Genomic DNA, 24,290 nt, shown 5'->3' on the forward strand with positions numbered 1-24,290 from the left:
ACTCAGGATTTTCCAAGTATAAGTTGTGAGTATATCATAGTGTAGATATGAAGTAATATTACTGTGTAACTGTGTTATTTATTTGTCAGAGGATTACTGTGAAACTGTTACTAACTAATATTATATTAACTAAAGTGTTGATTTCATTTGATATTAGTTTGTATAACAGTGGATAACACCATATAAACATAACATAATATCTGTTCTAATAGCACTGAAACTTATTACAGATGTTTCTTACTTGCTCATGGGATGGGCATGAAAAGTACAGGTTTTCTGAGGAGGAACAGGTTTCCACTTCCTGGCAAGTTTCACCATTGCTGCTGCATCCATAAGTCCAAAACCAAAGGAATGACTTACTAACAGAAACAAAGTAAATCAACATAAACAACCTGTTGTTTGTTTATAAACTTTCAAACTAGTTAGCATTAGTTGTTTACATGAAAAGTTCTCCTAAATTACAAATTTATTCCAAAATCTGTGACAACTAAAATCTGTATAAAATTTACCATGTAGAAAACAATAATTTTCATATCTTATAAAAAAACAACATTCAATATGTTAACATTTTCCTTGTTTGTTTGCCTGAAAGAACGACATGCCATTAGCCTCAAGGTAACTCCCACCTAAATTTATGTGTTAATTGTGAACAACACTGGTGGTTGATGACATTGTCATGAAACAAGAGCCCTCCATCTAAGGAGGTAAACACAACCTCTGCCTGAGGAGGTAAACACAACCTCCACCTACAGAGGTAAACATAACCTCCACCTAAGGAGGTAAACACAACCTCTGCCTAAGGAGGTAAACATAACCTCCATGTGCAGTAACTCCTCCTACACACTCGCACTCATGATAACTTCATTCTTTGACAAGACAAGCTTAAAATAAGCATCAGACATTGTGAGAATGGGTGGGTATGTGTACTGAGGTATGACAAGGCAAGCAGAGAGACACCACTGAAAAAACTGTTTAATTAAATTTTTAATGTGATACCAAAAGATCATCACATGCACATTAAAAAGACACACTTGTATGCAAAGGGTTAGTGAAAATGTGTGGTTTCTATTGGATGTGAAGGATTACATTTCACATAAGTAAGTTATCCAGTTTTTCATATTTTCTGCAGATTACTTAAAAAAGATTTCAGTATAAACAAACAATCCAGAATCTGTTGGTACCAAAACCACCAGGGCTGCACTTATTAATAGTTTCATTTTTTAAGATCAATGAGTTCCATAATATGAGACATTTTGACTTCAGCTAGCTAAATGTAGCAACCTTCATCTTAATAAGCCATAATGTAATAATGTACCTTCAAAGTTACACATATATTCAACAAGAACAGGATCATTATTAGCTTTTAATACATTGTTCCAGTACTTCTGACCATACAGTGTAAACACACACTAACTAGTCACCTAACAAATGAACATTTTAACATACAAACCATTCCTTCCAACTCCATTGATCTTCCAATCTGGAGTTCTCAAGTTTGCCATGCGAGCTGTCCTCACCACAATGTGCTGCATGTCTCGCCAAGAGAGCTTCTTACTGTAAAATTATGAAGATTATTAAATAAAACAAAGACATATTATTTGCAATATGAAATTAATACAAATAAAAGATATATTTCTTTTATCACATTCATACAGATACGTCACTATGTTAGTAGGTTCCACATAAACAAAACTTTATTTTTATTCTTTCACTGCTTTTATCAAAGAATATCAAAAAATACTTCTGATACTTTCAGAAGACTTTTATTTCATTGCACCTGATAAACCAAATAATCCTCTAGGAAAAATATTGAAATAACATTCCTGTATTCATTTTACAGTATAATATGTGATATTTGATAAATGTAACAGATCACTCACCCTTATCTTATAGAAATAGATAAATAATTAACCTGAAATTGTTAATTGAAAAAGTTTAAATACTAGTAATATTAATAAAAATTCCAACAATCACACAGTTCATTAAATACATAAAACATAACACTCCACACACTCGATCAATATTTTCATTCCACTTATCATGAAAAAAGTTACTCTTGGAAGAAATAAATACTGATTATTATCCTAATAAAATGTAAAGTTTTAAGTAATAGATTATATTTATAAAACAATTATTGCTGTGTTTAGATACATTTAATCTTATTTGGCTGTAAACAGAAAAACACATACTTGGCATCTAAGGCAAGTACTTGTAAACAGAGAAACACATACTTGGCATGTAAGGCAAATATTTGTAAACAGAGAAACACAAACTTGGCATGTAAGGCAAGTACTTGTAAACAGAGAAACACATACTTGGCATGTAAGGCAAGTATTTTTAAACAGAAAAACACATACTTGGCATCTAAGGCAAGTATTTGTAAACAGAGAAACACATACTTGGCATGTAAGGCAAGTATTTGTAAACAGAGAAACACATACTTGGCATCTAAGGCAAGTGAACATATTCCTGCTGCTAGTGGGGCTGAGGCAGATGTTCCTGTATGACTGGAGGTACAAGTGTGATGGAGATCAGTTGTGACCTGCACAAACAAATTATCACACGTTCTCTATGAACAGTTATATATTTCATTAAAACTTACAAACTGAAACAAACCTAAGTTCAACAGAAAATAACAACCCACATAAACACTCCATTCTATTCAGCAAGAGACATTAGCCTATTTACTTTTTATCATTTTAATGACACTGACAACTTATCAAACATCAGTTCATTGATTCTTAATGTACAGAAATACTTTCTCCTCTATAAAACAAAATATCTTTAGAACAGTGTATTATTTCTTGGAATTTGTATATAACATAAAAACAATAAATGACACACAAAATAAATATACAATTAAAAATAGTTTGATTAAAACCAACCTATAACCATTAAAAAATTGGCTCTATATGTTTCAGCATTGCAGAATCATCCTCAGCAGTGAGTTTCAAGTGTTTGTTTTTTTTTTGCTAAAAAGGTCATGTGACCTACAAACAGGTTCACAAATCTGATGTGAACATTTAGAAAAGGCCACCCAAATTTTTGGATAAATATTTTCCTGACCATCACCATTATTTAATTATGCACGATAATTTTTATATTTAAGTTATACCGACAACATTTACAAAAGAAAGTTTTGAAGACCATTAGATGGAATGAGAAAGTTTTACTTGGATCCAGATAATAACAGACATTGATAAATATAAATTAAATCAGAATTACAAGTTTGATAAAGAAAAAGAAAGAAGGTAAACAAATTAAATTAGATAACTTACCTGAAGTTTATAAAATAATTGTTGGATAATAGTAAACAAATCAAAAGTAGCTCCTGATAATAATCAGTTAGAGGTGTTAAATAAAGCTTTAGGGTTACTTGTAAGCTATTGAAGAATTGGCAATCAATAATCAGTTAGAAGTATTAAATAAAGGTTTAGGGTTACTTGTAAGCTATTGAAGAACAGGTAATTAATAATTAGTTAGAGGTGTTAAATATAGGTTTAGGGTTGCTTGTAAGCTGTATAATAGAAAAAATAACATACAGTTAACCTGTTCAGTGCTGTAGGAAGTATAACTCATCCAAGCTGATCGGTAGCACAGTGCCATGGACGAGTTAATTTCTTCTCAATAATACCTAACTTCAATGCTAGAGGTCAGCACCATACATGCATTTGACCTGATTACAAATTGTTTCATTTTCGATCTAAAATAACATCATGGAAAAAGTTACAAAATGAAGAAGTATTAGAGTTGTATTGTAGCAACTGAAATACTTGGTAGTCAACAATCATGGTAAAAGTTACAAAATGAAGAAGCATTAGAGTTGTATTGTAGCAGCTGAAATACTTGCTTGGTAGTCAACAGTCATGGTAAAAGTTACAAAATGAAGAAGTATTAGAGTTGTATTGTAGCAGCTGAAATACTTGGTAGTCAACAGTCATGGTAAAAGTTACAAAATGAAGAAGTATTAGAGTTGTATTGTAGCAGCTGAAATACTTGGTAGTCAACAATCATGGTAAAAGTTACAAAATGAAGAAGTATTAGAGTTGTATTGTAGTAGCTGAAATACTTGGCAGTCAACAGTCATGGTAAAAGTTACAAAATGAAGAAGCATTAGAGTTGTATTGTAGCAGCTGAAATACTTGGCAGTCAACAGTCATGGTAAAAGTTACAAAATGAAGAAGTATTAGAGTAGTATTGTAGTAGCTGAAATACTTGGCAGTCAACAGTCATGGTAAAAGTTACAAAATGAAGAAGCATTAGAGTTGTATTGTAGCAGCTGAAATACTTGGTAGTCAACAGTCATGGTAAAAGTTACAAAATGAAGAAGTATTAGAGTTGTATTCTAGCAACTGAAATACTTGGTAGTCAACAGTCATGGTAAAAGTTACAAAATGAAGAAGCATTAGAGTTGTATTGTAGCAGCTGAAATACTTGCTTGGTAGTCAACAGTCATGGTAAAAGTTACAAAATGAAGAAGCATTAGAGTTGTATTGTAGCAGCTGAAATACTTGGCAGTCAACAGTCATGGTAAAAGTTACAAAACGAAGAAGCATTAGAGTTGTATTGTAGCAGCTGAAATACTTGGTAGTCAACAGTCATGGTAAAAGTTACAAAATGAAGAAGCATTAGAGTTGTATTGTAGCAGCTGAAATACTTGCTTGGTAGTCAACAGTCATGGTAAAAGTTACAAAATAAAGAAGCATTAGAGTTGTATTGTAGCAGCTGAAATACTTGGCAGTCAACAGTCATGGTAAAAGTTACAAAATGAAGAAGTATTAGAGTTGTATTCTAGCAGCTGAAATACTTGGCAGTCAACAGTCATGGTAAAAGTTACAAAATGAAGAAGTATTAGAGTTGTATTGTAGCAGCTGAAATACTTGGTAGTCAACAGTCATGGTAAAAGTTACAAAATGAAGAAGCATTAGAGTTGTATTGTAGCAGCTGAAATACTTGCTTGGTAGTCAACAGTCATGGTAAAAGTTACAAAATGAAGAAGCATTAGAGTTGTATTGTAGCAGCTGAAATACTTGCTTGGTAGTCAACAGTCATGGTAAAAGTTACAAAATGAAGAAGCATTAGAGTTGTATTGTAGCAGCTGAAATACTTGGCAGTCAACAGTCATGGTAAAAGTTACAAAATGAAGAAGTATTAGAGTTGTATTGTAGCAGCTGAAATACTTGGTAGTCAACAGTCATGGTAAAAGTTACAAAATGAAGAAGTATTAGAGTTGTATTGTAGCAGCTGAAATACTTGGTAGTCAACAATCATGGTAAAAGTTACAAAATGAAGAAGTATTAGAGTTGTATTGTAGTAGCTGAAATACTTGGCAGTCAACAGTCATGGTAAAAGTTACAAAATGAAGAAGCATTAGAGTTGTATTGTAGCAGCTGAAATACTTGGCAGTCAACAGTCATGGTAAAAGTTACAAAATGAAGAAGTATTAGAGTTGTATTCTAGCAGCTGAAATACTTGGCAGTCAACAGTCATGGTAAAAGTTACAAAATGAAGAAGTATTAGAGTTGTATTGTAGCAGCTGAAATACTTGGTAGTCAACAGTCATGGTAAAAGTTACAAAATGAAGAAGCATTAGAGTTGTATTGTAGCAGCTGAAATACTTGGTAGTTAACAGGTTAATGAAAAAAAACAAGAATTTATAAAATTTAATGTGAAAATATTTATACTGAAGACAAAATATAATATAAAATAATGGAGCACAAAGGATACTTATGAAATAAAAGAATTTTAGATTCAGACACAATGGAACATTTACATGAAGTATAATATACAGTAAAACACTGTAATATTATCTTAAGTAAACAGTATCATAGCTATTTGTGAATCCTTGAAAATAATTAAATGTAAACAAAACACTAAATACAGATGAAAGTTTGGTGAACATCTATACAAATATGTTGGATGGCCTTCCCTAAAATGAGCTATTTAACAAAACAAATAAGGCACAATTATGTTCTGCAACTCACTCCTGAAGATGATACTGCAGTGTGTTGTTTATTATTTTATTTTTATAACAATTTCAAAAATATGATGAAACTATATGCAGAGTCAGATGTTGAAACTGGAGTATCTTGGAAACAATTACAAATGTGGTGGTAATGTACGAAGAGTGAGATATTGAAATTGAAATGTCTTACAAACAAGTAAGAAACATAATGAAACCATAAAGAGTTAGATGTTGAAACTGGAGTATCTTGGAAACAATTACAAGTGCAGTGGTAATGTACGAAGAGTCAGATATTGAAATTGGAATGTCTTACAAACAAGTAAGAAACATAACAAAATCATAAAGAGTTAGATGTTGAAACTGGAGTATCTTGATGAATATGATGAAACCACATACAGTTAGATGTTGACTATATTTCTTCGAGGATCACCACTGCTTACTCAAAAAATATTACATGTTTTTATTAAGAATCACTTCATAAAAGCTAACAGTAATTTGTTATTGGCTTTAGTTAACCCTTAAACAGTGGAAATGTTGAAGGTAGTAGCATCAGTTGATGATGGCTACCATTTAAGGGTTAAATCTTTCACAACATTAAATTAGGCTTGGTAAGTACTCTTGGCTTTGCTGTTTGATATAATGAGAATAACAGAAACATGGTTAAACACTGATGACAGAAGTGTATTTGAAATACAGGGATACAGTATTAAGGAGTGAGTCTTATTAAGTGGTCTTACATATAAAGTGTGAGTTACATCCTGTTGAAGTTGAAAATATCAAAGATAATAACAAGGTGACTGAATCCATTTGTTTCTATTTGTGGATATAAATGCAAGAAGCTTTTACTGAGAATTTACTATAAACCACCACATTATACTAATGGAATGAGAGAGAAACTTCACAATAAGATAAAGATTTCAACTGTTAATGATGCCATAGTCATGGGTGACTATAATTTCAAGCATACACGTTGGGAAATACTAGAGTCAAATTTTAAGGGAGAAAGGTTTCTTTAAACTGTTCAAGATGACTTTCTAAACCAATTAGTGAAGACACCTACTAGAAACAATGTTATTTTAGATCTATTTTTAACTTCTAGTGTAGAAACAATCAAGACAGTGGAATCTTGGGAACATCTGGGTGCAAGTGATCAATGTTCTATTAGGTCCAATGTTTTACTCCATATAAAGATAAGGAATAAGGAATTTTTGGTTAAAAATTTCAAAAAAGCAAATTTTGAAGAGATACAATGAGAATTGTATGTTGTGAACTGGTCAGATATTTTGAAAGGATACAACAAGAACTGTATGTTGTGAACTGGACAGATATTTTGAAAGGATACAACAAGAATTGTATGTTGTGAACTGGGCAGATATTTGTGATCAGTGATGTCGAGAAAACCCACTTGTAGAGAAATATATATGCAAAAACGGCTCGTTTGGGTTGAGAAAATATTTTACATAGAAGAGCAAACAACGTTTCGACCCTCTTCGGTCATCGTCAGGTTCACAAAGAAAGAGGTAACTGACCGGAAGCTGACCACATGTTTGAAAGGGGTTGTGTAACTGAGTGTCGGAATGCAGAAAGCAGTGTTAGATGTTTGAATATATAATTTTATTTATTTTATTATATTAATATAGGTATAAAGGCGTTCCTTTATATTGGTTTATTTTGGGTTTAAGTTGTTGTATAAGTAAGGCTTCTTTAATTTTGCGTTTGTTTATGTTTCTTTCTTTATTTAGTATTTGAGTGTTTTCTATCGTTATGTTATGTTTATTTGACTTGCAGTGTTCGAAAACGTGTGAAGGTGACTTTTTATGTTCTTCGAATCTAGCTTCCATTTTTCTACTTGTTTCTCCAATATAGAAGTCGTGACAGTTATCACATTGTATTTTATAAATAATGTTGGTGTGGTGTTTGTCAGTGTAGTTTTTACATAGTATAGACCTCAGTTTTGTGCCTGGTTTTTGAATAAATTTGGTATTAACTGGAATGTCATATTTTGTTACTAGTTTTTGCCAAATGTTGGTTATTTGTTTGCTGATGTCAGGAATATAATGGTATACAGCAGTATATGGTTTCGTGATTTTTTGATTCGTGAGATATATTTACTTTTGTTGGTTGATTTTGCTTTCTGTCTAGGTGTGTATGCGTATAATGTTTTCTACAGTTTGTGGAGGAAACTTATTGATGTTGATGAAGTATTGTTTTATTTTGTGTAATTCATCGTTAATTTTATCTGGTGAGCATAGTTTTATGGCTGTGTTTATTTGGTTTCTTAGTATGTTGAGTTTTTGTTTTGTTTCATGTGCTGAGTCCCAAGGAATGTATAGTCCAGTATGGGTGATTTTACGGTGGATTTCTGTTTTGAATTGTGTGTTGGTTCTTGTAATTTTGAGGTTAAGAAATGATATTTGATTGCTTTCTTCCTGTTCACATGTGAAGTTAATGTTGGGATGTATAGCGTTAATGTGATTGAAAAATTAAGTATGTGTTCTGTAGATTTGAATCCATAACCGTGTCATCTACATATCTGTACCAGTATAGTGGTGGATGTAATGCTGTGTTAACTGCTTGTGTTTCAACTTGTGTCATAAAAATATTGGCTAGAACTGGTGATACTGGGTTGCCCATGCTTAGGCCATTTGTTTGTATATAGTTTTGGTTGTTGAACATGAAGTTTGTCTTTATCGTGGTGAATTCTATGAGGGTTGCTAACTGGTTACTGGGAATGTCTATAGTTGGGTTAGGGTCTCGGATATAGAGTTCTAAGGCTATCTTGCAGGCTTCAGTGGTTGGAACTTCTGTAAAGAGGGATATAACATCGAAACTGGCCATTAAGGCTTTATGATTAAGTTGATTTAGATTAGACTTGAAATTAAAAGAGTCTTTGATGAATGAGCTGGCTGATGTTACATATTTAGAGAATGCCCATGCTATGTATTTACCAAGATTGTAATTAAACGATTCATATGTGGACATTATTGGTCGTAATGGACAATCTGGTTTATGAGGTTTGGGGATATGGCATATACATATATATGGGTAGAGGATTGGAAGTTAGCTAATGTAACTCCTCCTTTTAAGGAAGGTGATAGAAATTGTCCCACTTATTATAGGCCCATTATTCTTACATCAGTTGTGGGAAAATTTTCAAAAAGTCTGTTAAAAGAGGATTTGCAAAGTTAACATGGTTTCATTAATGGAAAAATCTTGTACACAAGTCTTCTGACATTCTTCACAAAGGTTAATGCTTATGAGGGTACAGATGTAGATTTGATATATCTGGATTTTCAGAAAGCATTTGACAAGGTATCATATAAAAGGATTGGGATAAAAGTTATCACTACAGATGTGGTAATTGGTAAGTTGGATAGTGGAGTAGCTGGATGGAAGAAAACAGAGAGTTGTTACAAATGGAGTTCAGTCAAACTGGATTAACGTCACAAGACCTCAGAGGTCAGTCTTAGGACCACTGCTCTTCTTGATTTACATCAGTAATATAGACGAAGGAATGGTCAATACACTACTTAAACTTACAGATGATATTAAGGTCTTGGGTGTCACTAGATGTGAAGAGGAAGCTGTTTCTTTAGAAATGTGTTTATTTCATTTTGTGAGTTGGTCAAATAAATGGCAGATGGGTTTTATTGTAATAATTGCAAGATAATGCATGTGGGTTATCATAATTTGACTTACCTATTGTTTGGATGAGAAATAATTTTAAAAATATTATGAAAGAAAGGGATCTTGGTGTAATAGTCAATCATTATCTAAAGCCATCCAAGCAGTGTACTTTTACTAGTGGTAGGGAAAAAAGGATTTTTGGTTGTATCTATAGAAATATTGAATGCAAGTCTAAAAATGTTATAATTTCATTGTACAGGTCACAGGTAGGCCACAATTAGAGTACTGTGTTCAGACTTGGACTTCACCTTCGGAAAAACACTGAACTGTTGAAAAAGGTTAGATGAGAGACTTATTATATTATGAGATCTACGAAACTATTTTATCTTTAAGAAGAGATGGAGGGGAACTGATTGAGGTATTCAAGATTGTACAGATGGAGAGGAACTGATTGAGGTATTCAAGATTGTACAGATGGAGGGGAACTGATTGAGGTATTCAAGATTGTAAAGGGCATCAGTAGTGTTGATGCATCATGTTTTATTACACCTAACCATGAGAATAGTGGGACTAAAGGAGTGTTGATGCATCATGTTTTATTACACTTAACCATGAGAATAGTGGGACTAAGGGAGTGTTGATGCATCATGTTTTATTACACTTAACCATGAGAATAGTGGGACTAAGGGAGTGTTGATGCATCATGTTTTATTACACTTAACCATGAGAATAGTGGGACTAAGGGAGTGTTGATGCATCATGTTTTATTACACTTAACCATGAGAATAGTGGGACTAAGGGAGTGTTGGTGCATCATGTTTTATTACACTTAACCATGAGAATAGTGGGACTAAGGGAGTGTTGATGCATCATGTTTTATTACACTTAACCATGAGAATAATGGGACTAAGGGAGTATTGATGCATCATGTTTTATTACACTTAACCATAAGAATAGTGGGACTAAGGGAGTGTTGATGCATCATGTTTTATTACACTTAACCATGAGAATAGTGGGACTAAGGGAGTGTTGATGCATCATGTTTTATTACACTTAACCATGAGAATAGTGGGACTAAGGGAGTGTTGATGCATCATGTTTTATTACACTTAACCATGAGAATAGTGGGACTAAGGGAGTGTTGATGCATCATGTTTTATTACACTTAACCATGAGAATAGAGGGACTAAGGGAGTGTTGATGCATCATGGTTTATTACACTTAACCATGAGAATAGTGGGACTAAAGGAGTGTTGATGCATCATGTTTTATTACACTTAACCATGAGAATAGTGGGACTAAGGGAGTGTTGATGCATCATGTTTTATTACACTTAACCATAAGAATAGTGGGACTAAGGGAGTGTTGATGCATCATGTTTTATTACGCTTAACCATGAGAATAGTGGGACTAAGGGAGTGTTGATGCATCATGTTTTATTACACTTAACCATGAGAATAGTGGGACTAAGGGAGTGTTGATGCATCATGTTTTATTACACTTAACCATGAAAATAGTGGGACTAAGGGAGTGTTGATGCATCATGTTTTATTACACTTAACCATGAGAATAGTGGGACTAAGGGAGTGTTGATGCATCATGTTTTATTACACTTAACCATGAGAATAGTGGGATTAAGGGAGTGTTGATGCATCATGTTTTATTACACTTAACCATGAAAATAGTGGGACTAAGGGAGTGTTGATGCATCATGTTTTATTACATTTAACCATGAGAATAGTGGGACTAAGGGAGTGTTGATGCATCATGCTTATTACACTTAACCATGAGAATAGTGGGACTAAGGGAGTGTTGATGCATCATGTTTTATTACACTTAACCATGAGAATAGTGGGACTAAGGGAGTGTTGATGCATCATGTTTCATTACACTTAACCATGAGAATAGTAGGACTAAGGGATGCAAGTACAAATTTTGGCAGGGTAGGAATCATCTTCACCTAAGAAAGTTCTATTTTTCTGGCAGGACGGTTGGCCTTTAAAGTAAGTTGCCTTCAGACATTGTGGAGGCAGTAAATTTGACTGAGTTTAAGAGAAAGCTTGATACGTATATGAATGATAAAGAATTGGCTTTAATATTTTTAAAAAAAATTATTTATTAGTGGTTCTTATTTAGTTAAGAGGATAAGATAGCTGAGATGAACCAATAGGTCCCACGTTGTCCCAAAACATTATGTTATATGTAAATAAATGCTACTACTATGGAATCTGTTCTTAATAAGTTTTCCACCATTGTATAATGGTGGTTTGTTGATCAAGCTGTGTCATTAATTAGTTTTGATTACATATAACAGCTGATAACAGACTAGTTTGTTACTACACCAACATAGCTACAAACCTCAAATTAATGCATTGGCACTTGATTCTATTAGTTCATAGATGTATTATTATTTAAAAGGCATAATTAGCAAACAAGAATGCATAGTTAACCCACACCAATGGTTACATTTTCATGTGTTTAGATAGAATAATTATACATCAGTTTAAAATAAAACATTTTTTCAAAGATATAAAAAAACAGAGAATTGTCAGTAGAGCAGAGAGTTTACATAAAAAACCATAGATAACTATCAGTAGAGCAGAGAGTTTACATAAAAAAACATAGATAACTATCAGTAGAGCAAAGAGTTTACATAAAAAACCATAGATAAGTGTCAGTTGAGCAGAGAGTTACATAAAAGCTTTACATGATGCTGGTTGGATTCTCTGATAAACTGTTTAAGACTTGAAATGCTCCCTGAACTCTGTCAAGTGCACCCTATTGTGAGACTGAGACAGGTAAATTTGAAAACATGAAAGGGAGAGGCAGAGTGTCTACACTAAATGATACTGGTCTTAAGTTTCTGTAGTCTTCAGGACAGAAAGAATACTGCCACTGGCAAAATGATTTGTACATGCCCTGTATTTGGAAGTCTTGGCAAGTCAGAAGATGAATAAGTAAAATGATAGAAGTTATTAATCCTCTCAAATATGAATTTTAAAACACAATTAATACATAATTAAGTAAAATATAAAAGTAAAACCTAAACACAATTTAACTCCCTGTCAATCTAATATGTATAACATAAGAAAGTATTGCTGAATGCTGGGAATCCTGTTCATTACAACACACTTAGATTCATTTCCCCCTCGTTTGAAAACAGATTCATAAACACATTTCCTGTTACAGTAATGACCTTCAAGAATGAAGTTTGCTCTTTCTATTGGTTATAAGTATGCCATTCAAGTTACAGTTGTTGATTAAAAACAGTTTTTACTTTGAAAGTGGGCATGGCTTATCTTCAACTGTGGAATGTTTCAGCAGCTTAAGTTCTTGTAATGTCTTAAACTATGTTTACAAGGAAGAAAAGATGGACAAAATCGTTAATGGGTTGGAATATACAGATATTCTATATTAGATGTATATTGCATGTATTTCAATTTAAATACACATTTATGGTCTATACTTTTACAATCATACTCATTGCCATGCAATAAAACAAGAACACTTATGTTGTCAACTCTGTTGCAATCTGGCCAATTGGAAGCCTACAATATAAATTTATATTCAAACTAAATATCCTTGCACCACACATAATTAATAGAGTAATTTGTGATTACGAGAAACCCACCTGAAGTAAAAATGTATTATCAAGATAACTGGTGTAGATATTAGGGCTTTAATTAAAATAAAGCATAGAATAATGTTTTTGACCTTCTTAGGTCACCTTCAGGTTAACAAAGAGAGAGTTTGCAACTGACCATTGTCAGGTGCATGTCTTAAAAACGAGAGTGTAAATAGGTACAGGATTGTAGGGGGGCGCTGTAGTTAGATGTTAAATTATTAATTAATATAGGTATAAAGGTGTTCCTTCATATTGGTTTAATTTTGGTTTTAGTTGCTGTATAAGTAGGGCTTCTTTGATTTTGTATTTGTTTATATTTGTTTCCCTACTTAATATCTGGGTGTTTTCTACGGTTATGTTGTGGTTATTTGATTTACAGTGTTCAAAAATGTGTAAAGGTGTTTTATTGTTCTTACAATGTTTCCATTTTTCTCCTTGTTTCTCCAATACAGAAGTTGTGGCAGTTGTTGCATTGTATCTTATAAATAATGTTGGTGTTGTGTTTGTCAGTGTAGTTTTTTACATACTATAGACTTTAGTTTTGTACCTGGTTTTTGAATGAATTTGGTGTTTACTGGAATGTTGTGTTTTAAGTTTTGTTCTATGTAACCAACATGTAATATAGATAATGGTATCACTGTCATGGGGTTATTACCCCATCAAATATGGCATCTTAGCCTGTTAGCAGTTGGAATACCATTAATTTTGAGTAAATCACCAACACCACCTTGCTTCATTGTTGATGTTGTACATCGACTATGAAACCACTCTGATCTCTATCATGAAATATAAATTGGTTCATTTGTAAAAACACAAGTCTCCAGCTTTCTTCACTCAACTAATTCTAGTCCAATACCCGTTTCAAATTAAGGTTTGACTGTCTCTCCAGTTACTTGTTCTCACCAGTGGTTTTGATGTACCAACATATCTAACAAAATAACTTTGTATTAATGTGTATCTTACTGAAACACAGGCTTGCTGCACCTTGAACATCTAAAACTTTGATTTCTACACATTTTTGTTTGTAGTGTTTCAGTCCCAAGAGCAATGACTAGACTTACATTACTACTATTGTGCACAATGTTACTATGTGTGCTTTATGTGTTTTATATTGGTGTGGCACTTTTTGATTGGTTGGATGATAACCAGTCACAGTGTAAACTATCAACACATGCCAGTACCAGGATGGTTCATTTACACATACTAATAGGAAAGTTTTCTTGTGGTATTGTCCATTCAGACATTTAATAATCAATAATTTTGATATTGTAAATCTACTACTTCCGTGAAGAGACAAAACTTCTGACACACACTAAATCTTTTGATTCATAAGATACAATTATGCAATTATGAAGTTTCTATAACCATATAATGAAGCAGATAACTGAAAGTCCCACAGAGCACTGATATTAACATAAATAAAAACATATGTTTCATGTCTGTCTACACTAATGAGGTACAAGTAAACTGTTGAATGTGTTTGGCACTTGATACATTAGTTAAAGTTCAGGTAATAAACAATTATATATTCATAGTTCAGAAAGGAGATATATTAAATCTAACTCATTGTTCTCGCTAACTTATAAGTAAATTGTGAGGCATGTTTTCATGAAGGAATTTTAAATTTACAGGACTTATTTTTCAATAACTTTCCGGGTTCTAACCACTACAATACTGATTAAAGAAAATTCTTAATGTTTACAAATACACTTCCTTGAAACTTACAATCTGCTTGTCTCCAGAGGATCCACTACTATAGGTTGTTGCCAGTGTGGAAGAACATGCTTCACTGTACCAGGGTACTTGTCCATTTTCAGTAGTACTGCTTATTGATAATGTCCAGATGGAGTTTGTATACCCATCACAATTACAGTTGTCATGGTCACGGCCACCATTACCAGAAGCCCACACAAAAATGGAACCAAGCCCACCTCTTCCCTACAAATAACGTAAAAGGCAAGCATTTGTAAGGTTATTTGAATAAAAATAATAACAAGAGATTTAAAAAGCAGTTTTTCACTATTAAAAAGTGAAAATCTTATTAGAAAACCTTTTTTTATCAGTTATATAAAACATTCCAGAAACCGAAATGTAGACATAAAAACACTGAGCATTTCTGACTTTGTATCACACTCAATTACTTCAAATTGACTCCAAATATCATTTACAGAAAAGTCTTAATGAACATGTGCACTAAAAGTTCTTTATCATATGTTAAAACCATACCATACCATTTAAAGTTAGCTATCTCTGAGAAAAGATTAAGTCCATAAGGCAGGATTTCCTATTAGTCCTTTACTACAGTAACTTTGCTCCTTTAATGAACATTAACTTAACAGCCCTCAATAAAATACAGCTCAACATCTTGCCAGTTTACCACTCAATTGGCTTACTATACAGACTCCTGCCTTAAGGATGTCAGCTAATTAACCCTTCTAGCTTAACATACAGACTACTATCTCTAGGATACCAGCTAACTAACTCTACTAGCTTACCATACAGACTCCTATCTCTAGAATACCAGCTAACTAACACTACTAGCTTAACATACAGACTCCTATCTCTAGGATACCAGCTAACTAACTCTACTAGCTTAACATACAGACTACTATCTCTAGGATACCAGCTAACTAACTCTACTAGCTTAATATACAGACTACTATCTCTAGGATACCAGCTAACTAACTCTACCAGCTTAACATACAGACTACTATCTCTAGGATACCAGCTAACTAACTCTACTAGCTTAACATACAGACTACTATCTCTAGGATGCCAGCTAACTAACTCTACTAGCTTAACATACAGACTACTATCTCTAGGATACCAACTAACTAACTCTACTAGCTTAACATACAAACTACTAACTCTAGGATAACAACTAACTAACTATACTAGCTTAACATACAGACTACTATCTCTAGGATGCCAGCTAACTAACTCTACTAGCTTAACATACAGACTCCTATCTCTAGGATACAAGCTAACTAACTCTACTACCTTAATATACAGACTACTATCTCTAGGATGCCAGCTAACTAACTCTACTAGCTTACCATACAGAATCCTATCTCTAGTATGCCAGCTAACTAACTCTACTAGCTTAATATACAGACTACTATCTCTAGGATGCCAGCTAACTAACCCTACTAGCTTAACATACATACTACTATCTCTAGGATACCAGCTAACTAACTCTACTAGCTTAACAAACAGACTCCTATCTCTAGAATACCAGCTAACTAACACTACTAGCTTAACATACAGACTCCTATCTCTAGGATACCAGCTAACTAACTCTACTAGCTTAACATACAGACTACTATCTCTAGGATGCCAGCTAACTAACTCTACTAGCTTAACATACAGACTACTATCTCTAGGATACCAACTAACTAACTCTACTAGCTTAACATACAAACTACTAACTCTAGGATAACAACTAACTAACTATACTAGCTTAACATACAGACTACTATCTTAAGGATGCCACCTCTACTAACTTATCATACAGACTACTATCTTAATGGTGTCAGCTAACTAACCCTACTAGCTTACCATACAAACTCCTATCTTTTAGATGCCAACAATACTAGCTTATCATACAGACTTCTAATTTAATAAAACCGACCATGTGACCTCTTTGTACTTGTTTCAAGTCTTTACAGATTTAAAATTTTCAATATAGTGTGCACATCTTCACAAAATTTTACAGGCTTTCACATAAAAAAAAATTATATTTTTAGTAAACTGAAACAAGGATTTGTCCATGATTATACTGAGTATTTGTTTAGAATAGTCTAGGTGTGAAGTAATTTTTGTGTTAAGATTAAAAATAGTTTTCCTCACTTATAATTAAAATTTATATTGTTTTATTGGCCTTTTATCACGTTGGTTCCTAAGCCTATTTTGTAAGTACTTTCCAGGGTCCCCCTATTCATTTTACATTTTTTTTAGAAAGAGTGTACATGTAGCTGTTGTGACCCAGCTAATAAGTGGCCCTTTAAAAAGGTTGCATGGGTCTCACTGGAAGACTATCACAAACCACTACAAAACTAAATAAACAACAAACATGAAAAACAAGAAACAGACAACTTACTCTCTCTTTTACAACACTAAATAAACAACAAACATGAAAAACAAGAAACAGACAACTTACTCTCTCTTTTACAATACTAAATAAACAACAAACATGAAAAACAAGAAACAGACAACTTACTCTCTCTTTTACAATACTAAATAAACAACAAATATGAAAAACAAGAAACAGACAACTTACTCTCTCTTTTACAACACTAAATAAACAACAAACATGAAAAACAAGAAACAGACAACTTACTCTCTCTTTACAATACTAAATAAACAACAAACATGAAAAACAAGAAACAGACTACTTACTCTCTTTACAATACTAAATAAACAACAAACATGAAAAACAAGAAACAGACTACTTACTCTCTCTTTTACAACACTAAATAAACAACGAACATGAAAAACAAGAAACAGACAACTTACTCTCTCTTTTACAATACTAAATAAACAACAAACATGAAAAACAAGAAACAGACTACTTACTCTCTCTTTTACAAGACTAAATAAACAACAAACATGAAAAAGAAAAAACAGACTACTTACTCTCTTTACAATACTAAATAAACAACAAACATGAAAAAAGAAAAACAGACTACTTACTCTCTTTTACAATACTAAATAAACAACAAACATGAAAAACAAGAAACAGACTACTTACTCTCTCTTTTACAAGACTAAATAAACAACAAACATGAAAAAGAAAAAACAGACAACTTACTCTCTCTTTTACAATACTAAATAAACAACAAACATGAAAAACAAGAAACAGACTACTTACTCTCTCTTTTACAAGACTAAATAAACAACAAACATGAAAAAGAAAAAACAGACAACTTACTCTCTCTTTTACAAGACTAAATAAACAACAAACATGAAAAACAAGAAACAGACTACTTACTCTCTCTTTTACAAGACTAAATAAACAACAAACATGAAAAAGAAAAAACAGACAACTTACTCTCTCTTTTACAAGACTAAATAAACAACAAACATGAAAAACAAGAAACAGACAACTTACTCTCTCTTTTACAAGACTAAATAAACAACAAACATGAAAAACAAGAAACAGACTACTTACTCTCTCTTTTACAAGACTAAATAAACAACAAACATGAAAAAGAAAAAACAGACAACTTACTCTCTCTTTTACAAGACTAAATAAACAACAAACATGAAAAACAAGAAACAGACTACTTACTCTCTCTTTTACAAGACTAAATAAACAACAAACATGAAAAACAAGAAACAGACTACTTACTCTCTCTTGTACAAGACTAAATAAACAACAAACATGAAAACAAGAAACAAACTACTTACTCTCTCTTTACAACACTAAATAAACTACGAACATGAAAAACAAGAAACAGACAACTTACTCTCTCTTTTACAATACTAAATAAACAACAAACATGAAAAATAAGAAACAGACAACTTACTCTCTCTTTTACAACACTAAATAAACAACAAACATGAAAAACAAGAAACAGACTACTTACTCTCTCTTTTACAATACTAAATAAACAACAAACATGAAAAACAAGAAACAGACAACTTACTCTCTCTTTTACAATACTAAATAAACAACAAACATGAAAAACAAGAAACAGACTACTTACTCTCTCTTTTACAACACTAAATAAACAACAAACATGAAAAACAAGAAACAGACGACTTACTATCTCTTTTACAAGACTAAATAAACAACAAACATGAAAAAGAAAAAACAGACAACTTACTCTCTCTTTTACAAGACTAAATAAACAACAAACATGAAAACAAGAAACAGACTACTTACTCTCTCTTTACAAGACTAAATAAACAACAAACATGAAAACAAGAAACAGACAACTTACTCTCTCTTTTACAAGACTAAATAAACAACAAACATGAAAAATAAGAAACAGACAACTTACTCTCTCTTTTACAAGACTAAATAAACAACAAACATGAAAAACAAGAAACAGACTACTTACTCTCTCTTTACAATACTAAATAAACAACAAACATGAAAAACAAGAAACAGACAACTTACTCTCTTTTTACAATACTAAATAAACAACAAACATGAAAACAAGAAACAGACTACTTACTCTCTTTTACAACACTAAATAAACAACAAACATGAAAAACAAGAAACAGACGACTTACTATCTCTTTACAACACTAAATAAACAACAAACATGAAAAACAAGAAACAGACGACTTACTATCTCTTTTACAACACTAAATAAACAACAAACATGAAAAACAAGAAACAGACTACTTACTATCTCTTTTACAATACTAAATAAACAACAAACATGAAAAACAAGTTTGATTGATTGATTGATTGATTTAGTGTTTTATGGCACAAAGCAGTGAGGCTATCTGCGCCAGACATTCGGTAAAAATGTAAAAAAATAAAAAAAAAAATAAATAAATAAATGTAGTAATAGACATAAATGGAAATGAAGGTAAAACAAAAAAGTATAAAACCAATGTTGACACCTAGTCTACAATGTTAAGATAGAAGGCAGAGTATAAGAAGTTGTAAGGTATTTATTCTAGCAAAAAGGTAATGATCATAACCCGCCAAGAAGACTAACAGGTAAGTTCAAGAACCACCGTCAGTCACCTGAAGTTGGTCTTTCCAGTCCTGGTTCCGGGTTATGTGTCATAGCAACCAGTATCAAAATGTAAAAGAATAGAAGTTTTAAAAGACACTCCGCAAAATCGTAATAATGAGTAGCCAAATGTCCAGTAAAAGGATAAAGTCAAGTAAATGGAGTAAAATTTGTAGAAGTAATTGAAGATAAAAGCAAAACGGCAATTAAGACAGAAAATGGCGTAAAAACCAATGTTGACATCCAGTCAACAAAGTTGTAAAGAACTACCTGTAGCAGAATGGTAATGATCGTAACCCGCCAGGAAGACTAACAGGTAAGTATAAAAACCACCGTCAGTCACCTGAAGTTGGTCTTTCCAGTCCTGGTTCCGGGTTATGAGCCAATATGGCCAGTACTAAAAGTTAATTAGTAAAAGTGTGAAATGATATGCAGTAAAAGTATAATAACAACTCGCCAGGATGACTAACGAGTAGTTCAAACGGATAGTTCAAACAGGAGCGTTAGTCACCTGAAGTTGGCCTTTCCAGTCCTGGTGTCGAGTTATTTTATGTTCTGGCTATTGTCCAATGTCAAATTGAATGAGAGAGATTAAAACTGTAAAAAAGGAACCACAATTAAAAGGTGTAATGAATAAACATGCAACACTTAAATGAGATTAAAAGGTTAATGGCCATTAAAAAATTAAAAACATTATCAAGGTGGACAGAGTCACCATCACCAATAACTCTGTCCAATGTTACAGATTGACCCTGGGAAAAAATATGTTTAAAATATTGCCGTCGTTGAGAATTGTAACGATGGCAAGAAAGTAAACGTGGCTGATAGTGATTTGAGTGTTACACAAATTACACATTGGTGCATCAGTTCCAGATAAAAGAAAATGATGAGTTAAAAACTGTGACCAATGCGTAGCCTAGTGAGAACAACTTCCTCCTTCCGAACTTTACGGAAGCTAGATGGCCAAAGTCCAATTTTGGGTTTGATTTGAAAAGTTTGTTGTCACGTTGCTCACTCCAAGTGGACTGCCAGCTGGCACGGAGCCAACCCTTGAAGATAACACCATAGTCCATGTATGGAATAGGCATAGGAGTGATGGTGCTGAAGCAGACATATTTAGCTGCCATGTCTGCAAGCTCGTTCCAGCCAATACCAACATGGCCTGGTATCCAGAAAAACTGGATTGAAGTAGCTGCTAATGAGAAACGGGCCAGTCAGTTACGAATATCAGCGAGAATAGGATGTGAGCCAATGTGTAGCGATTCCAAGGCAAGTATAGAACTAAGCGAATCAGTATAAATAGTGCAGTTGGAGTACTGCTCAGCTGCAATATGATCCAGGGCAAGAGATATGGCATACAGTTCAGCAGTGAACACAGAAGCTGTAGAAGGGATTCTGCGTGCAACTACTGATCCATAGCAAACCATAGCAGAGCCCACTGAATTACCTGATTTGGAACCATCTGTATAAATAGGAACTGAATGATTGTTTGAAAGATATTCATTGAATAAAAGACGGTACTTCCAATCTGGAGTATCTGCCTTTTTTAGGTGACTGAAAGAAAGGTCACATTTGGGGGCTGTAATAAGCCATGGTGGGATGGGCCGACCTGTGGAACATGCAATGTTATCCAAGGACAGACCCAATTCATCCAATTGCTTCCGGATGCGAAGGCCAAACGGAGCAATGACAGATCGTCTGTTCTGAAAAAGTACTGCCCACCGAGGAAGGAAAACACATTTCCAGGTGGGATGCTTTGGTAAGGAATGAAGTTTCAAGTATATTGTAAAGATAGTTGCAAACGGCGAAGGTGTAGAGAAGGTTCATGAAATTCAATGTATATACTTTGAACTGGAGAGGTAATGGAAAGCCCGGTGCAGAGTCAAAGTCCTTGGTGATGAACGAGAAACAGACTACTTACTCTCTCTTTTTAAAACTGCAGACTGTCAAGGACATTTAAGCCTACTTTTTTATACCAATGGTATTAATTCACTAAATAATTTTCATTTGATTAAATAATGCACCAAAGAACACAGACTAATAACAGGAAAAAAGTATGTAATTTCCCCGAGTTATCAAAATTTTCCTGGCTTTCTATGAGACAAGAGTCTCTACTTACTTATTCAAGCTAGACATTATGTTTCTCATGGGAATGAATTTTATACTGTGAGTGAAACTGATGTTTATTTGTTCAAAACATAACATTATGCATTATGTAATTTGATAGATGATACATTGACTTTCTATTGGTTAAAGGGAATATATAATTAAACACAAGAAAAAATGAGAAACAAATCCTTAAAGAGAAGATGTTACACATGGGTGTGATAGGAGTGGTCTGATTTTTTATTTGATAGCTCTGTAACTAAACAAAATTGAAGTTATAAAAATTATGGTTTGCCAGAGCAAACAAATTTTACAAATAGTAAGATACATTTACTACTATTTGAAGGAGTGGTGGATAAAATAAGGAAGAAAAGATGCCAAGAGAAAATGTGTCACACTAGGATAAATTAAAATTCATTAAAATATTGTCTTGTATAACTAACAACTTTAAATTTATATACTATTAAGATATGAATTATTAGTTAATATTTGATGCTATACTAATTAGTATAATATAAACGAATTGTAGTGTAATAAAGTTTTCAATATAAAACACTAAAACTTTATGTCATGCACAGTAAGGGATGCTTGGGGTCAGAGGGTTACTTTGGATCAGGCTTCAAATATAGAATGAAAACCACTTAATAGCATGACTGAATCTTGGTAATAGTGGCTCACTCGAACAACAAAGTGTTTTGTATATTTTGTTATCCAGTTTTTATACAGTAATGTGATGTAGTAACACATATTTATGTATACTCAACAAAATTATTTTTTTAATTTTAACAAAATGAAATACAGATTTATATTTGGGTATGAAATATTTGTTAATAAATGTTTCCTTACTAGTCTTAACTGGGTTTCCAGTAACAAGAACATAACATCTCAATTACATACAGAGTGTCACAAATTAGTGATAAAAACAAATTACTGACTCAATATCACAGCTAATTAGGCTGGTTGAGAACAAAGCAACATTCTATTTATATCACAAATTTACAATCCATCAGTTATTACAGTATACAATGTCTTATGCTAATAAAGCAAGATCTACTAACCTTGGGTATCAATGTAGCATTCTCAATCAAATTACTTCTATGGCTTTATATACAACAATAAGTGAAATACTATAGTGGCATAACATCATACAAGCTACTGATCAAATTATCATCTTTCAATGACATCATACACCACAATAAAGAAAATACTTATTGTAATACAATGTCATAAAAACTACTTATTAACAGTTCATGTTTCAATGGCATCATACACCACAATAAAGAAAATACTTATTGTAATACAATATCATACAAATTACTTATTAACAGTTCATACTTCAATGGCATCATACACCACAATAAAGAAAATACTTATTGTAATACAATGTCATACAAAGTACTTATTAACAGTTCATACTTCAATGGCATCATACACCACAATAAAGAAAATACTTATTGTAATACAATGTCATAAAAACTACTTATTAACAGTGCATGTTTCAATGGCATCATACACCACAATAAAGAAAATACTTATTGTAATACAATATCATACAAATTACTTATTAACAGTTCATGTGTCAATAGCATCATACACCACAATAAAGAAAATACTTATTGTAGTACAATGTCACACAAACTACTTATTAACAGTTCATGCTTCAATGGCATCATACACCACAATAAAGAAAATACTTATTGTAATACAATGTCATACAAAGTACTTATTAACAGTTCATACTTCAATGGCATCATACACCACAATAAAGAAAATACTTATTGTAATACAATATCATACAAATTACTTATTAACAGTTCATGTGTCAATGGCATCATACACCACAATAAAGAAAATACTTATTGTAATACAACGTCACACAAACTACTTATTAACAGTTCATGCTTCAATGGCATCATACACCACAATAAAGAAAATACTTATTGTAATACAATGTCATACAAAGTACTTATTAACAGTTCATACTTCAATGGCATCATACACCACAATAAAGAAAATACTTATTGTAATACAATGTCATACAAACTACTTATTAACAGTTCATGCTTCATTGGTATCATACACCACAATAAAGAAAATACTTATTGTGATGAGATAAATCCTCACAAATATTGCTTGTTGTACAAAATATAATATCCCAAAATTTTTATGTCATACATAACCACAACAAACACACAATAATCCATTTAAGGTTTCATTCTCTCTGTCTCTTCTATAATTTAGAAATATCTAGTCACTTTGATAATAAATAATA

At 32.5% G+C, this 24,290-nt stretch overlaps 1 protein-coding gene across 1 annotated transcript in view; it reads right to left on the reverse strand.

Moving 5' to 3' along the window:
* Positions 1 to 237: 237 nt before the first annotated feature.
* LOC143243268 (furin-like protease kpc-1) overlaps positions 238 to 24,290 on the reverse strand; it is a gene marked incomplete at its 5' end in the record, with an annotated part of 32,037 nt that continues 7,984 nt past the window's right edge. The window contains 4 exon segments of the mRNA XM_076487116.1: positions 238 to 359; positions 1,451 to 1,554; positions 2,442 to 2,542; positions 14,943 to 15,155. Of these exon segments, the coding sequence (XP_076343231.1) occupies positions 238 to 359; positions 1,451 to 1,554; positions 2,442 to 2,542; positions 14,943 to 15,155 (540 nt within the window).

Source organism: Tachypleus tridentatus, unplaced genomic scaffold (genome assembly GCF_004210375.1).
Source record: "Tachypleus tridentatus isolate NWPU-2018 unplaced genomic scaffold, ASM421037v1 Hic_cluster_2, whole genome shotgun sequence".
NCBI classification, from domain to species: Eukaryota; Metazoa; Arthropoda; class Merostomata; order Xiphosura; family Limulidae; genus Tachypleus; species Tachypleus tridentatus.